This window comes from Condylura cristata, unplaced genomic scaffold, assembly GCF_000260355.1.
Source record: "Condylura cristata isolate star-nosed mole 26May11 unplaced genomic scaffold, ConCri1.0 scaffold00004, whole genome shotgun sequence".
NCBI classification, from domain to species: Eukaryota; Metazoa; Chordata; class Mammalia; order Eulipotyphla; family Talpidae; genus Condylura; species Condylura cristata.
Window position 1 is genome coordinate 71,068,612 of NW_004567105.1, and position 16,656 is coordinate 71,085,267.

General features: G+C 48.9%; 1 protein-coding gene across 3 annotated transcripts in view; it reads left to right on the forward strand.

The window, feature by feature from the left end:
• GLB1 (galactosidase, beta 1) overlaps positions 1 to 16,656 on the forward strand; it is a 65,747-nt gene that overhangs the window by 46,527 nt on the left and 2,564 nt on the right. For all 3 annotated transcript variants that reach the window (XM_012720442.1, XM_012720444.1, XM_012720443.1), the window contains 3 exons: positions 1,494 to 1,607; positions 2,764 to 2,895; positions 4,538 to 4,792. In XM_012720442.1, coding sequence (XP_012575896.1) covers positions 1,494 to 1,607; positions 2,764 to 2,895; positions 4,538 to 4,792 — 501 coding nt within the window. The remainder of the gene's footprint in view (positions 1 to 1,493; positions 1,608 to 2,763; positions 2,896 to 4,537; positions 4,793 to 16,656) is intronic.

Below are 16,656 nucleotides of genomic sequence, written 5' to 3' on the forward strand. Positions count from 1 at the left end.
GCCACCAGGGAGGGCCTATGTAGCTATTTTAAAAAATCATTTGAGTTAATTGTCAGCATCATAACACCTCACCCCTCAATACTATGGTTATATTTTTAAAATTTTTATTCTTAATGTTTATTCTTATATCATTGCTAATTTTTGGACAGAATTTGATTTCTCCTCTCAGCTCAGGTGTAGTCCCAAATGGTGTATATCTTCCCCCCCCCCCGCCCCCCCTCCCGTTTGGAAGAGACCTTTCTCCCTCAATATTCTCTTTTATTGATGTTATGGAAAGAAATTAGAGATACACAAAGAATCAACAGTAGTTAGAGTGCAAATGCAAGTCTAATACAAAGAACCCTGAGCGAAGTCATACAGTCTGCCACCATCCACACGGGGTGACATTAGGCAGCTTGGTAAAGTTTAGTTGTTTCACTGCTGTGCTTCCAGGCAGACACCTTGCATGCCAGTGGAGGATAAGTGTAAATAAAGTGCATTATTATTATTTTACTTAATAGCCAAATGATGTATGTCTTTTCAGAAGAAAGACATGGGGCCCTGCCTGGTGGTGAAGGGGGTTAAAGCCCAGCACTATGAAGCTGTCTGCAGCCACAGCAGCACAAGTTCGATCCCTGGCTAGGGAGCTGACCCACATGGCGCAGCAGACCTTTCCTGTCCTGCCCACTGCTACCCTCAGCACTGTATTTCAGTCCATCTGCCTGTTCTGCTCCCCACTCTGTCTCTTGTGAATCCTCTCACCCCCACCCCCACGCCTCTGTCCTGCACCCCAGCTCTTGTATGCATAAATAAATAAATCTTAACAACAACAAAAAAAAAGCAAGAGGGAGAGGGAGATGGAGATCCGGGAGGCAGGAGTCCTGGCATTTCCTAAGTCCAGACCTCTCCAGCAACCTGAGGATTAACATTCTTTTCAGCTCCTCTGATCCCCTCTCCATTTGCTTGATGCCCTCGTCCTGTCCTTTCTTTTCTGGCCCTCAAAGTGGGGCACGTTTTCTCCGTCCCGTGCTGGAGTCTCTTCTCATGGATTTGGTCCAGCTTGCCCTTGCTAGCGTCCAGTGCAGGAAAGTCACTGCCCAAGGCTGTGCTGTGGCTCCGAGACTGTGCAGCCCTTGAAAGGGGCCGGGACACCAGCATCTGATTATTCTCTAACTCAGCAACAGGTTCCAATCCTGCCTCTCACTGTTTTTCCCATTCCTCCACTTTCCAGCTTCCAGTTAACTCTTATTTGTCTGTCAGAGCAGATTTAGCCCAAAAACGCAGAGAAGGTTTTAACAAGTAAAGTTTCGCCTTGGCGTTGTTGGGTTTTGTTTGTCCCGTTTTTTTATTGTTGTTGATTGCTCAGTCTTTTGAATGAACACAGAAGTGTGGGCTACAGGAAGCAACTCATTCCTAATGATTTTGGAAACATCACTCTCACACAGATGGAGCCCAAGTTCTCTTAAAATGAGCAGCAAGCGTGACACATTTCTCTTACGTCCCTTTCTAACCAGTATTTTGGGTTCGTCCTGTACCGAACATGGCTTCCTCTAGACTGCAGCAAACCGACACCCCTCTCTTCACCTCTCAATGGTGTCCACGATCGGGCCTACGTCTCCGTGAATGGGGTAAGGCTGTCCGAATTGCATGTGACCACTGATGTGCGGTTGGGGGGCCAGGGTGTGGGGGTGGTGTGTGCCCTGGGCTGCGTGGTGGCGGAGTCTGTGCCGACCTTACCAACTGCAGGCTCACCTGCACCTCCTTGTCTCCCAGCTGCACCCCTCACTGGGCCGCGTAGCCTCACCCAGGCGCCATCTGCCGGGAGCCCCAGGGCTGCGCCCCAGACCACGCAATCCCGCAACACCTCCCTGGTGTCCCCGCACCCACGCCATCCTCTGAGGACAGTGCTCACTCTGTACACACCAGAGAGTTGATCCAAGTTACGTTGGGCCTTAATCCAGCACAAGAAACTACATTCAGGAGAATGGTGTATGATAATTATAGCTAAAATGCACACAGAATTTTCCCTTATAACAAAAGACAGATATGTGTTAGGATTTCCATTCCCCTCACTGGAATAGTTAAACAACACTTTCCTAATTTGTTAAGAAAATTTTTAATGAAAATATTTCCGTTCTGTTTCATCAGTGGCCTTCATTTTAGAGGAGCAAGTGTCTAACGCATTATGTGACCTGTGCTGATGGTGGTTGTTTCTAGGCTTCAAATTTAGAAGTTATCTTAGTGAATTCTGGTCTGTTTGAAAAAACATTTTTTTTTCAAATCTAACCTTTTTTAAAAGTAGGAATATGTTGTTACTGAAGAGTCTGTTGTTTTCCCTTATCCTACTATATAATTTTCGTGGTTAACGCACCTTATCAGGTATTTTGAGGCCCCACCTAACTCGTTGATTTTTATCTCGTTTATCTGGTTTTCTCATCTCTCCACATTGCTTAAAAACTATTTTTTAAGACTGTATTTTCTGCTGTAAGAACATGAAACAGTTCCTGGAATGAGAACCCGACCCTGGAATTTTTCCCTTTATTCTCTTGTTCCATTCAAAAGAGATGCGGATCAGAAGACTGGAGCAAAGGCAGTCAGCCTGGGCTTTCCCTGGTCAGAGTTGGTGACTTTCCCGTTAGGAAGCAGCGAGTGGAGGAACTGACCACCTGTCTGGTGGTGACAGCATCCCCTACCCAGACCCTCAGGCAGGAAAACAGGTGCTGAATTACCTGAGCATGTTCCTCTCCTTGCCCTCGTTAACTTTCTTTGGCGTTGAACCCACAGGTCCCCCAGGGAATCCTTCAGCGCAACGATGTGCTCTCACTGAATATAACCGGAAAAGCTGGCGCCACTCTTGACCTTCTGGTGGAGAACATGGGACGGGTGAACTATGGCAAGGACATCAATGATTTTAAGGTAGGGTCAGCCACTCTGCTGCTGTGAGGAGTGGGGTTCACAGGTCTGCCCCTTAGCTGTCTGAGGAAGTTTCTGGAAATCTATTTCAAACCCTCCCTGCAGCCCCCGTTAACACAGAAGCAATTTTTAAAAGCCAAGGCTCTTTGCTACATTTGCTGAGTGAGCGTACCCTGATTTGTTTTGCAGTGTAGAAGCTGAGTTATTTGAAGACCTGTGTTTCTCTGCAGGTGGTGAGGTGGTTGAGCATTGCATACTGCCCTTGCTTTTGAGTTCAGTCAGCCTGTAGGAGGAAGCCACTTCACCTTGCTTGTAAACCCAGCAAGCTCTCTCAGAGACACTCCCTTGCCAGAGGAGATAACTTAGCATTTGGTCTGTTTCCTGGGTGTGGACCATCGGCAACAAACTCTTCAATTATAGAGTCTTTTCCCTCAGTGCACTGCCTCTGCCCATTGCAACTAAACCAGCTAGTTCAAATTTGCTGTGTACCAAGTATTTTGAGAGTATTCTGTGGCAAACATTTGTTAAGCTTATACCCTGTGTAAGATACTCCGTGAGGGACACAGGTTTTGAGATCAAGGTTCCTTGTGCGTAGCTCACCATGTGCGGAAGGAGAGAAGATGGGCAGAGGGAATGGGATGGTACCAGCAGGTCTAGGACAGGATAAGTGTCTGGGCTAGTTCCTAGTGCTCTTGGTGGCAGCTTAAGACAATTAACACACTTAGGGGATACTATGTAGGGGGCCCCTTTACCTCCAGGACCAGTGTCCATGACCCTGTGCTTAGGCTATCATTAATGACCTCCCTGCCCGGCTTTCACAGGCCCAGCTGCCCTTTGCAGTGGCAGGACCTCACCATCTAGCCTCCAGGGCCCAGTAGAGAACCCGACATAGCTGCCTGCTGGTCATGTTCATTGAATTACCAAATGGGCAACGGAAGCTTGGTATTGCGAGGTGCTGGGGCAAATTTGGGACCCATAGGGGATGGATACATTCCCCACATAAAAGACTGGGCAAGGAAAATTGAGGTGCCAGGAACGTGAGGGGCCAGGCTATGGCCCCCATTAAGAGCCTACTTAAGGATCCAAGTCTGAGGATCCCCGTCTTTATCAGTGTCCTTTCTGCCGTTTTACAGAGCTCAGAGTATTGTCATTTACTTCATCCCATTTAGTGCTGGACAAGGCGAGTGGACTCAGGTGTGATCATGCATGAGTGCATGTTGCCAAATTGCTCGAGGTGAAGACTTGCTTTCACTTAAAGGCCACGGCAGAGGCCCCGCCTCAGCAGACAGGATGTACGGCTGCTCTTGCACTCCAGTCATTCTCTGGCTCCTCAGAGGCCGCCATCCTTCCGTCCATTCTAGCAATGGCTCTGAACCACAGACAGGATTGAGGACTTGGGGTCAAAGACTCCGTATCTGAAGGGCATTTGTGAGAATGTCCTGGCTTCCAAAGTGAGAGAAGTGTGGTTTCGGAAATGTACCTTTTCAAGCCAGATCTCGGTGACATTAACACACAGTTTGAGTCTCATTGAATGTTGGGGTTTTGTATCCCATTTTGCTTTTCCAGAAATTCCAGATTGGAACTCAAAGGCACATGAACCCTTCTCCTTCCCACCCCAGAGTTCATTGCTGTTTCTCTTCCACAGGGTCTGGTGTCTAACCTGACGCTCAACTCCAGTATCCTCACAAACTGGACCATCTTTCCACTGAACACCGAGGATGCCGTGCGCCGCCACCTGGGGGGCTGGGGTGACCGTCTCAGCGGCCCCCATAATAAATCGAGTGCCCGAGGCTCATCCAACTACACACTCCCAGCCTTCTACAGTGGCAACTTTTCCATCCCCAGTGACATCCCAGACTTGCCCCAGGACACCTTTATCCAGTTTCCGGGATGGACTAAGGTACGTTTCATCATGGGAAGTGTTTTCAGTTCCGAGCTCAAACGTCTGTTGTTTAGTGTGTGAGAAAGAATAAAAAAGAGCTGTTAATGAAATGATGGGTGACAGACTGAGGAGGGGGTGAAGGGGCTCTCTGTATTACTGATAGTTTACGCATTCCTCAAGAGCCAGACCCTGGCAGATACTCAGGGATTTGATGAGCAGCTTGACGGTACCCCCATCTGGTCAGTGTTCCGTCTAATAACATCCTTTACTGAATGGTGGCTTCCTGCTTCCTCTAAGAAAAATCACAGGGGCCCTTCCTGGTGGTGCAGCTAGCTACAGCACAGCAGTGCAAGCTAGCCACAGCCACCTTCAGTGGCAAGTTCGATCCCCAGCCCTGGAGGTGACCCACATGGCGCAGCAGACCTCTCCTGACCCGCCCGCTGCTCCCCTCAGCAGTGTACTTCATCCATCTGTCTTTTCTGCTCTACACTCTGTCTCTGGTGAATCCTCTCACCACCCCTGCACCTCTGGCCTGTATCCCAGTTCTGTGTGCATAAATAAATAAATCTTTAAAAAAAGGAAAAGGGGCCTTCCCTGGTGGCGCAGCGGGTTAAAGCACAGCATAAAGAAGCTTAAGTTTGTTCCACATGAGTTCGATCCCCGCCTGCCCTAAAGATGATTCACATGGCATAGCAGACCTCTCCTGACCCGCCCGCTGCTCCCTTCAGCAGTGTACTTTGTCAATCTGCCTGTTCTGCACCCCACTCTTTCTCTGGTGAATCCTCTCACCCTCTGCCATCTCTGGCCTGTACCCAGTTCTGTACGAATAAATAAATCTTTTAAAAAAAGAAAAGAAAAAGAAAAATCATAGCCCTTTGCATTCTGGCTACGAGGAGCACTTGCACTTCCTCTTTTTCCTGAAGAAATTCAGATCCAGACAAGGGACTGAATCTCTGGGAGAGCTTATTTTTTCTCATCTATGCCTAGCTCTGTTCTCCCTTAATCCCCACCTCATACAGCCCTGGGCCTGGCGGTGTCCCCCATCGTCTGTATGATCACCAGCTCTTCCCCGGCAAGCACTTTATTTTTTGAAGACATTGGCTTTGCTTCACTCTTGCCTCTTCCAGTTCCAACCCCATTTTCACCCTACTGGGCCTTACCATTGCCCAGTTATTCACTCAGCAAATGTTTTCCAGTGTCCACTATGTATCCAAGGTTTGTGCAGGGCCCTGAGGATATAGTAATGGCTAAAATCAGGTATTATTCTTGCCCTCATAGAACTTACAGCCTAGCTGGGGAAGCAGACCCACCTCATACAAGCATCTAAATTAAACAGTGAAACTGCTGTTGCACTGGTTGCTAAGAAGACATGCTGGGGGTTATCTCCATGCCTCTACTTGGCCTTGTCAGGGAAGTCATGGAACCCTCCTATGGAAGTGATTGATAGGGGTATGAAGGATGAGTAGGAATAAAAATGGCAAAATAGAAAAGGGAAACATGTCCCAGGCAGTGGAAATAGAATGTGCTAGGCCACTTGGTTAGATGGGGAGGATGGTGAGTAAGGAAATAGTAGAGGACCTGGATGTATATTACACAGAGGAAAGGGAATGTGGCTCAGAGAAGAGACTAGAAGCGGGTAGAACTAGATTAGAGTGGGCCAATTAAACCACATTAAAATTTGTCTTTGTGTTGAGAGCCATTAAATAAGAGTGTGATCTGATGGCATTGTGATATGACAAGCCGCTCTGACCCCCATGTGCAGAAAGGGCTGAATTAAGGTATAGTCCTTAACCCAGGATCTATCTAGGAGATACTATCTAGGTGAATGGGCAGTAACCTCACTGAAAGAGTTGGATGGTGGTAGCCACAACTGAGATGGCATCAACTACTTGAGAGACATTTGAAGATAAATCAATGAAGCAATGATATTATGGACACAGGGGGTAAGACAGAAGGATATAGCCTGGCTGGCAATCGTAGAGCTCACTGAATGAAAGAAGAAATTTCACTCCTAACTATACCCAAAAGAAGTGAAGACATGTCTCCTCTAAGACTTATGAGCGCTGTTAGCTGCATTGTTCACAATACCCTCAAAATTGGAAATAATGTAGATACCCATCAACCAGTACATGGACAAATGTGGCCTACCCATACACTGAAATACTATTTCACAGTTAAAAGGAATAGCGTACTGATTCCAACCACAATATGGATGAATCTGAAAAGCATCCTGCTAAGTAAAAGATATCAGAAAAGGCCATGTATTGTAAGATTCCATTTATAGGAAGTGTTTAGAAAAGGCAAATTTATAGAGCTAGAGTTTGCAAATGGATACAAGGTTTCTTTGGGGTGACAGAAATGTTCTGGAGTTAAATGGTGATGGTGGTTGCACGGATCTTCGTAAATTTATTCAGATTTATTTTATGATCCAGCATATGGTATTGCTTGGTGAGCATGTTCTGGGATTTTAAGCGCTATTATCCTCTCCCTTGCCACATGGTTTTACCCCCCAAACTCTCACACCACCCAAGTCTGCTTAGATCTTGCCAACACCCTGACCGCCACTAAGGTGCAGCGACATCCTATCAGCCTTACGTCACCACGACCCTTCTTCAGGGGCCACCAACCCACTGTGTTTCCTTGCTCATCCATTCTGGGTGCCTCCGTGGGCCTTTGCTGGTTCACCAGGAACTGAGTACTCGGGGCCTCTCCAGTGCATTCATCAGAGCTACCTTTTCCTTGCTGTCTTCAGCCTCCAGTGCCCCCCACCAAGCCCAGCAGCCCTAGGTGTGCCTGACCTTCCCCAGCTGGCCTTTCTTGCCCCACCTCCAGCTGCCTTACCCTCCCCCACCACCTGAGCAGAGGGCTCGCCTTCCTGGCTGCTGTCAGGTGTAACTCCTTTGTTCCTTCAGTTTCCTGTCAGACTTATCTCTCGGTCTCCACTCTCACTTCCTGCCCGGTAGCCTCTTGGAGGAAGTCTAAGCGTGAGGCCCCTCCCACCTTTTTCCTCCAAGCCAATATCCTGTTCTCATACTTCCTCCTGGTTATGTCGCCTTTCTGTCCTCTTTGCCAACTCCTATTTTGCAGTCTAGAAGTGAATACCTTGGTGCTCTAAGATCTCAAAACCTCCCCGCTTTAGCTAGCAGGTCTGTTCCTGTCCCCTTGCTCCCTCTTTTCTCCCCAACTTTCATCTCCCCTTCTCCCCCTTGGAGTCCTGCTGTGTCTTTCTTTTCTTCATGCTTCTTCATCCTCTCGCTGTGTCCACCCCATCTTCATCTCCCAAGAATGGCATGAACTCCTACGAAAGCTTCCAGCCCTGAGTCCAGGAAAGGGCTGCCCTGACCTCTGAGCCCCTTTCCTGCCCTGCCTGGCCTATGACATGATGCTCCCTAGCCCTGGGTGACATCTCGCTTTCATCCACTGAATCATAAGCTTTGTGAGGGGCATTTTTTAAGTGCCCAGCTTACTCACCAGCCTGCCCTCCCCCCTGGGCCTGGCTGCATGTGAATGCCTCCAGGAGAAGGGTGAGCAGATGCCAGTGCTCTGAGCCCCCAGGGGCCAGCGAGGGGAGGAGTATGGGCATCCTGTTGGTGGTGAGGTTTTGCCAGGTGCCATGGTGGGTATGAAGCCCGCAAACGCAAACCATTGCTCTCCAGCAGTGTCATTTAGTGCCTTCAGAAAAAGAACTTTCAGGAAGGAGACACACAAAGCAGACAGAGAATGTCATTGCGACAGTCATTATGAGAAGGGCTGGGTGACTCAGATGGGGCCTGAAACAGCCCAAAGATGGGATGGCCCTGCACGAGAATCAGGAGCTTTGACAGGTGGGAATTTCAGGTGGGAGAATAGAAGTAAAGGGGCCGAAATGGGAAAAGCAGGGCTTTCCTGGGAAGTGAGAACGTGTTCGCCTTGACCAGGTCATAAAGGTGTCACAGCCAGTGACTGGCCCAGGCGTACCACTTGAAACCTGAGCTCCTATCTCCGTGATCAGCACAAAGCACCTGTGGTAGGATGTGTGTCATTATCTCCGGTGTGCAGATGAGCAGATAGACACCCAGAAGGCAGGAATGTGTTGAGAAGCTGTACAGAAGTAAGAGGTGGTTCAGCGCCGAGCCCCGAGTCAGCCTGCCTTGAAGCTCCTCGTGACATGGCCAGCATCCCTGTCCAGGACCTGGGAACCCAACCAGCAGGGAGCCCAGCCTGCTATTGGTATTTAGTCAGGGGCTTTGATCTGTTCAGTCTGATGAACATTCTGCCCTTTCATGCTTGCAAACTACATAAACATAAAATATTCCTAACTGTAACACAGGATCAGACGCCCTCCTCCCCTGCACCGCCCAAACCCAGCTAATCCACATGTCCCTTCCTAAACTAGTACGTAATTATGCCCAGCAGTGTGATCCAAAACTGCCAAAAGGCAGATAAATCGGCCGGTGCGTGCCGCTGCCACCTGCCCAGACGCCCCGACAGCTTCTCCGGGGCTGCTGCTGTCACTCGTGCCACACCCGCATGCTGCAGTGCAGATGTCTGGGAACCGAGAGTGCAGAAACAAACATGGTGTGTTCACGCGATCGAATTTTACTCAGAAATAAAAGACACAAAGCAGTGGTACATGTTACAACCCGGATGGGGGCCCTGTCAACCTCATATTAAATGAAAGAGGCCAGTCACAAACCCGCAAATGCGATTCCGTACAGGAGATATCTGAAGTCAGCTACTCTGGGGACAGGAAGAGCATTTGCCTCGAGCAGGGGAAGAGGAGCTTTGAAGGGGAAATAGAGCGTGAATGCCAAAAGGTGCAGGGTTTCTTATTGGCATCATGAAAATATTCTACTGTTGTGGAGTGCATTGCACAGCGCTGTAGCACACTAAAAATCCCTGCACTGTGCACTTTCAATAAGCAAGTCACACACACACAGGTCACAGACCTGAGTAGTAATAGAGGTGTGGAGGTCAGAGGACACACGACGATAGAGCAGAACTGTTATTTCCTGGCAAGCAGTGATCCCCGTGGCTGAGGACACTCTCCCAGCTCCTGAAGCTGCTGGCTGATCAGCAGCCCCAGAAGACACGTCCCGCGTCCCACGGGCCGCTGGGTTTTGACTTGTAGGCGAATAAGCAGGGTGGGCGTGGGGTGGGCCAAATGGCATCAGAAGCCACAGCCGCGTCTAACACTGGCCCTGGGCACCAAGGCAGCCCATGTGCGGGGCCCTGGCAAAGCCCCTGACCCGGCCTTCTGGCTCATGCTGTTCACCTACTGTTAAACAACTACTTTGATTTTGTGAATGGAGTTGTGATAATGGTGATTTGGCGGGTTAAAAAAAAATCACTTCTGGTTATTTGGCTTGACTTGAGGCGGATGTGGCTTTCTGGTTCACTGCCCAGCATTAAGTGTAAGACTCCGTCGGGAGTTATCTGTGCGGGGGCCGCAGACTCTGCCCACAGACCCCATAAGGTGGGTGGTTTCTCTGGTGCTTCAGCCGTGTCGTATGTGATCTCCCTAAACCGCCGAGTTCCGTCAGTGCAGTGACATTTGCGCTGTCAGATTGGTGTGCGTGGTATCCTCTGCGGCCTTCCTGCATTTCTTAGTCTCTTGCATTACGTCACACAACAGACCATGGTGGGGAGAGGGGTGGGAAATGTCCCACTTTCCTCACCAAAGCCATGCTTTGAAAAGTTCAGCATCAAAATACTGAGTGAACTCCGTTTTTGTTTTTGTTTTTTTTTTTAAGATTTATTTATTTGTGCATACAGAACTGGAATACAGGCCAGAGGCTCAGGGGCGGCGAGAGGCTTCACCGGAGACAGAGTGGGGAGCAGAACAGGCAGATAGATGAAGTACACTGCTGAGGGGAGCAGCGGATGGGTCAGGAGAGGTCTGCCAGGCCATGTGGTCACCTCTGGGGCAGGTGGGAATCGAACTCATGCGAAAGTGGCTTTGGCTTCTTAGTGCAGTGCTTTAACCCGCTGCGCCACCAGGGAGGGCCGCAAACTGTTTTTTAAAAAGATGTATTCATTATTTGTGCATACAGAACTGCGGTATGGGCCAGAGGCTCAGGGGCGGTGAGAGGCTTCACCGGAGACAGAGTGGGGAGCAGAACAGGCAGATTGACGAAGTACACTGCTGAGGGGAGCAGCGGGAGCGGTCTGCTGCTGTGTGGATCACCTCTGGGGCCGGGGATGAAACTCACACTGAAGCAGCTAGGGCTAGCTTGCAGTGCTGCGTCTTAACCCACAGTGCTCTGTCCTAACCTGGAAGGGCCCAAACTCTATTTTTTTAAAAGGATGTATTTATTTATGCGTACAGGTGCAGGGTGGGGGGATTAAGAGAATTCACCAGACTGGGGAGCAGAACAGGCAGGTCTACTGAGGGGAGCAGTGGGCAAGGCCAGAAAGATCTGCTGCGCCATGTGGGTCAGCTCCCTGCCTGGATGAGTGCTACATTCATACTTTGATCATGCTGAGGCCTAACCCCTGTGCCACCAGGGAGGCCCTGAATTCAATTTTTTTTTTTAATGCAAACACTCCTTTGACACCACCCTCCCCCAAAAAATAAATTACAAAAGAATTTGTAACAAAGGGCTGACAAAAGTCCCCTTTATTTTTAAACTATTTTTGCATCTTGCTTTTGAAATTTCCAGCTCTAATCACTTAGTCTTTCTGGTTCCCAACTCTGTTCTGAGACCTGATCCACCAGCAAGACCAGCTAATGATTTTGCTCTTAGCAGGAACATTAGCCTAACCCACCAACCTCTGGGAGAGAAGCGTGGGAAATTGAGCTCTGTAAGAACCCCTAACCAGATCTGAGAGCAATGGCCAGAGAGCATGTGCAGGTTCAACGAGGAGTCCTAGGAAAGGCAGGGATGCTCCCTCCAATACTGGACCCAAAGCTTCTCGTCCATCTAGCTGGTCCTGAATTGTAGCCATTATAATGAATGCATGCATGTGAGTAACACATTTTCCTGCATTCTCTGAGCCATTCAAGGAGGGGGCTGTGAAGTCCCTGGTTTTATAGCTGCTCATTGAGAAATCCCAATAGCCAGGACTTGTGACTGGTGTCTGAAGAGAGTATAGCCTTGTGGGAACGAGCCCTTCCACCTTTGGGATCTGACACTCTAGGTACGTAGTGTCAACAGACTCATTGGACACATAGTTGTTTCCAGAGAGCTGAAGAACCTGTTTTGGGGTTACAGAAAATATCTCAGAAAAAGCAAGGATAGTGATAGAAAATGTTGGGAAGGTAGCCTCACCTACCAAGGAGTATATTACCTTGAGAACGTTGTAGACCTAAGGCAGTTTTTTTGGAGCAGTGTATAGAGTGTACCAGAGAGAGGTGCTCAGGGGGTCTGTCATGCCTCTTGCAAGGGGGAGCCTCAAAGACCTGTTGCCCTTTCTACAGTCAGCCAAAGATCTCAGCACTTTGGACCCTCCCTTCATTCTAAATTTGGTATGCTTTTAAAATGTAAGGGCCTGCTAACTAGTTATTCTTTATCCCTTATAAACTGTAGTTTCCCCCCGAAATGCATTATTTCTAGTCACGTGTCCTGTGAACTTGGAAATTAGATAATGAGAAGTCTTCCCACAAATCGACACTGATCACAAGCTGTGAAGATGGACACAAGCAGGGTGTGTTGTGGACTCTGAATGCGCTGGGTCTGCCGAGGCCCCGTCCCAGCTGTCAGGCTCAGTGTGGGTCTTGGAGCGCTGGGTAGATCTGACAGGTATTTAATGTGGAAGTGGGGGCTGGACTCAGGCACACCAGCAGCTAGACGCCCCCTGATCTCCCGCCCCCTCTCTCTCAGAACTATCTCGCCCAGGTACCCCAGTTCGCGCTGGTCTCTTGGCCCAGGTATCTAATCACAGGTGCGTCTGCCTGTGCTCATGCTCCCAAGCACTTTTTGCATTAACACCTTATCACATGTGGACTGAGAGGCTAGTGGGGGAGACCAGGGAAAACACCCTTCCCCCACCTCCTGCAATATTTAACTTTGTAACATGGACTTTATAACAAAGAGTATGTGGATGGCTCCCTGGGGTAGCTTAGCTCAGCCATCCTTAGCTTTGTTCCAGATATGTGAGGTGTTCTGTTAAAAAGGTCAAGCAGTGAAGAACTTTGAGAAAAAGGGAATTTGGGCCTGGGGTTTGGTGAGAGGAAGCGTTCCTCTTTTTATGCTAACACTTTGTTATGGTGATTTTAATTGTGAGTCTGTCCTAAAATACAGAGAAACTATACAATTCTGTAGTACTCTCAGATCACAGAGGACTCAAGCATGCGTGACTTACACTAACTGTAGAATCTCAGTCTGAAGGCAGGAGGGAATTCATCTTTTCCTGTGAACCTCACTCAGTGAAATCTTTTTAACGTCTTAGCTAAGCAAGTCTCTCACCATTTTACCTTTTTAAAAAAAATTACCTTTCCCCTAAGTTAACATAACATTTATTCATTGTGTATGGTGAGAACTTTGAACCTTGACAAATGAACTTTAGGTCTTTTCCGCTTAAAATCCCCCAAGTATCTATTTTCTTAAGAGTGTGATAAAAAGGCTATATTCAACTCAACTTGATTGTCTTCAAAGGAATTCCCAAACAAATTTGAAAAAATTTAAACCATGACTTAAAACAGCATTGAAACTTTTGCTTCAAATCCTTACCAGTATTATGTAGAGCTAGAAATTTTAAAGCAGACATATACATTTATCTGATTAACAAAGAAGTCAGTCAGACATTTCCAGGAATGTAGCATTTATTGGAACCTTTATCATTACCTCAGTGATAACAGCAGAGTGGGGATTCTCCCAGGGGTGAAGTCTTGGTCAGAGAAAGTCAGACTTTGCATGGCATCTCTTTAGCTGGGACAGCCCCAGGAAGCTCCAGAAGCCACTGTGGCGTACCCTAAAATGCCTGGCCCCTGTGGGGCTCTCTGCATTAGTGCTCTCTTAGATTGTTTACTACTCTCTCATATACTTAACCCTCTCTACCAACAATTTTAACATCAGCTTTTAAAGAAAAACCCAAAAAGAAGCAAAAAATCTATGTTTTTTTAAGTCAAAATTACTTTAAAAGTTAGACTCTTTTAAAGTGATTTTTCACACTCACAATTTACTGGGCCATCATGAGGTTAGTTTAGTAACAGGAACAGGTGACACTATCATTTTGCTGCTGTGTGAAGCCCGAATTCTAGAAATAATCAAGGAAGTGGAGAGACCTGTGAAGCAGCTGCAGTGGTCTGGGCGTAGATTTTTTCTTTTTAAACCACTACACAATATAACTTAGCTTGTCAACAGCATATAATGAAAAGTGTAAGAAAAGGTTTCAGTTTATTAGATTTAAAAATAGTCATCCATTAATAAGGAATCTTCAAATATGAATATTCCAGACATTTTTCTAAGTGGTCTGGTCAGAACGGTAGTCTCTGAAGATTATCTACGGAAGGCATGGACATACATTTGAATTACTCAGAATTTTTCAAAACACCTAATTTTTTAAATATTTGATATTCAAAACCTTTTAATAGAACTTTCCTGAAACAATAAAGAAAACAGGCACTTTGTAAAATGTGTTCCTGAACCAGTCACAGTAAACAAATGTATATTTAACTTCTGCCTCAAAACACAGGCCACTTGTTCTATGGCCTTGAAACAAGGTAAAGAACAATTTGGCCACAACTTCAGGCAGGGAGTTGCCAAAACAGAGCTCGAGCATCTGAACATCTGAACCCTAGGCGCTAGGGAAACCTGAGCAAAGGATCCAAATTCTATTAATAACCGACACAGAAGTGAGGGACCCCTCCCTCCCCTGAAGCAGTGCTTCGGAGCCTGGCCCCCTGTTTCACCTGTGACATGAGACAGCATTGACCCGCTCTGGGCATGCAGAGAAACAGAGATGGGATCCTCCTTGGCCCACCCTTGAACCCACCACCCTCTACTGCAAAAGTAACCCATCCCTGTTCTCAATACTGCGCCTCACCAGATTTTAAACAGATTCAAAATCTAGCAAAGTTGTCCTTGTCCACTTGCCTTGTGGGATGGACAGAGAGCATGTCCGTGACCAGCAGAGGCAGCTGCTTATGAGAACCATGTTCACTTTCTAAGTGACCTGTTCCCACAGACGTGGATTTTAGCCACCAGCCCCCTTTCCAGCGCTTTTCTCCTGGCCGGGCACCAAGACTGAGCGCTCCCTGGTGCCCAGCGCTGTGCTGAGCACTGGACATGTCCCACTCCCTTCTGGCACCTTCGCCCCCTGTCACTGTGTGAATCGCCACCGGCCCCAGGTGAAACAGTAAGAGGATTAAGACTTGAGCCCAAGAAAGAAATATAGAGGGAGGCAGAATAAAGTGACATTTGGAAGCTGAAAAAAAATACCCAAGGTAAACAAAGAAGCAACTCGGGGGTGAGAGACTCCAGGTGTCGGGGTGCACCTGGGGACCAGCACTCAGTAGGTGACCCCAATATACATAGGCGCTGTTAAGGACAATTTCTTCTCCCTCCCTCCCTTCTCCCTCTACTCCATCCACATTACTGTTGTGCAGCCACCCCTACCAGGCAGCGTCTGACTGACTCAAGGTCACTGTTGACTTGGGCGGTCGCAAAGAGAATGTTGGAGCGAGGCCTGCAGTGCCGCTTCAGGGCCTGGCACACCTGCAGGCTGCAGGCAGCGGCGGAGCCCAAACCCCAGCCCGTGAGCCTCCGCTTCAACCCCGCTTCTCAGCTCAGGTGTCAGAACTCGCATAAGCACAGCCCCGCGCTCTGCAGCCCGGGTCGGGGCGTGTGCCCCGCGCTCTGCAGCCCGGGTCGGGGCGTGTGCCCCGCGCTCTGCAGCCCGGGTCGGGGCGTGTGCCCCGCGCTCACACTCCCGAGTGCTCTTTGCTTCCGCCCAGTATCACACGCTGCAGCCCAACCTGGAGGAAAAGGAGGCCCTGGTGGGAGAGGCAGGCCACGGGCTGCAGGAAGGAGCTGCATGGCTCCATTTTCTTTCCACTTCCTCTCCCACATGTTGTCTCCCCGTTTTCTCCCAAGTGTGCACGATCTTCCCCGCCTTCCCTCTTTCTTTGTATCAGCCGACAGTTGAGACCTCAGGCCCTAAGCTAACATGGCTGCAGACACAGCAGACATGCCCCCTGTTCTTCAGGCCTTTCTCCTCCTGTCAGAGGCAGCTTCTCCTACTCACAGAAAGTGTTTCTGCAGCTTGTAGGCTCACCTGTGCTCCTTGAAATTTGCACGGTTCCCAGCCTCACTGCTGCCGGCGTGAAAACCCGCAGAACGCAGAGTCACACAGACAGCCCCATGGTGGGCCCATCTCTCACCCCAGCCCCCACATCCTCCTCCCGAGTTTGAGTTGTTTCCGGGACGTGTCCTGGGGCGAGAGGCTCTGTGCCCCCCTCCCACAGACAGCATGAGTAAGGCCCACCCCACCCTGAGGAGGCAGCTCGGCGGGCGTCAAGGCAGGCGGCAGGGAGAGGCTGGTACCTGGATGTACCCAGGTGGAACTTCAGAAGCGAAGTCGCCACAGTGACTACCACTCCCCCAGGTCAGGTAGATTCACCATGGGTTTTAACAATTCAGAAGAATTGGGGGGGGCCCTCCTCCCTGGTGGCTTAGGGATTAAGTCTCAGCACTCTCACTGCTAGGGACTGCGTTCCGTCCCCAGCCAGGGAGCTGACCCACATGGCACGGCAGACCGCTCCTGTCCCGCCCGCTGCCCCCCTCAGCAGTGTACTTCATGAATTCCACCTGTTCTGCGTCTGTCTCTGGTGAATCCTCTCACCACCCCTGCACCTCTGGCCTATACCCCAGTACAATTTTTTTTTTAATTTCCCAAAAATAAGAACTTTGAAGCCCTTGGCGTCTTAAAAGGCTTAGCATGGCCCTCCCTGGTGGCGCAGC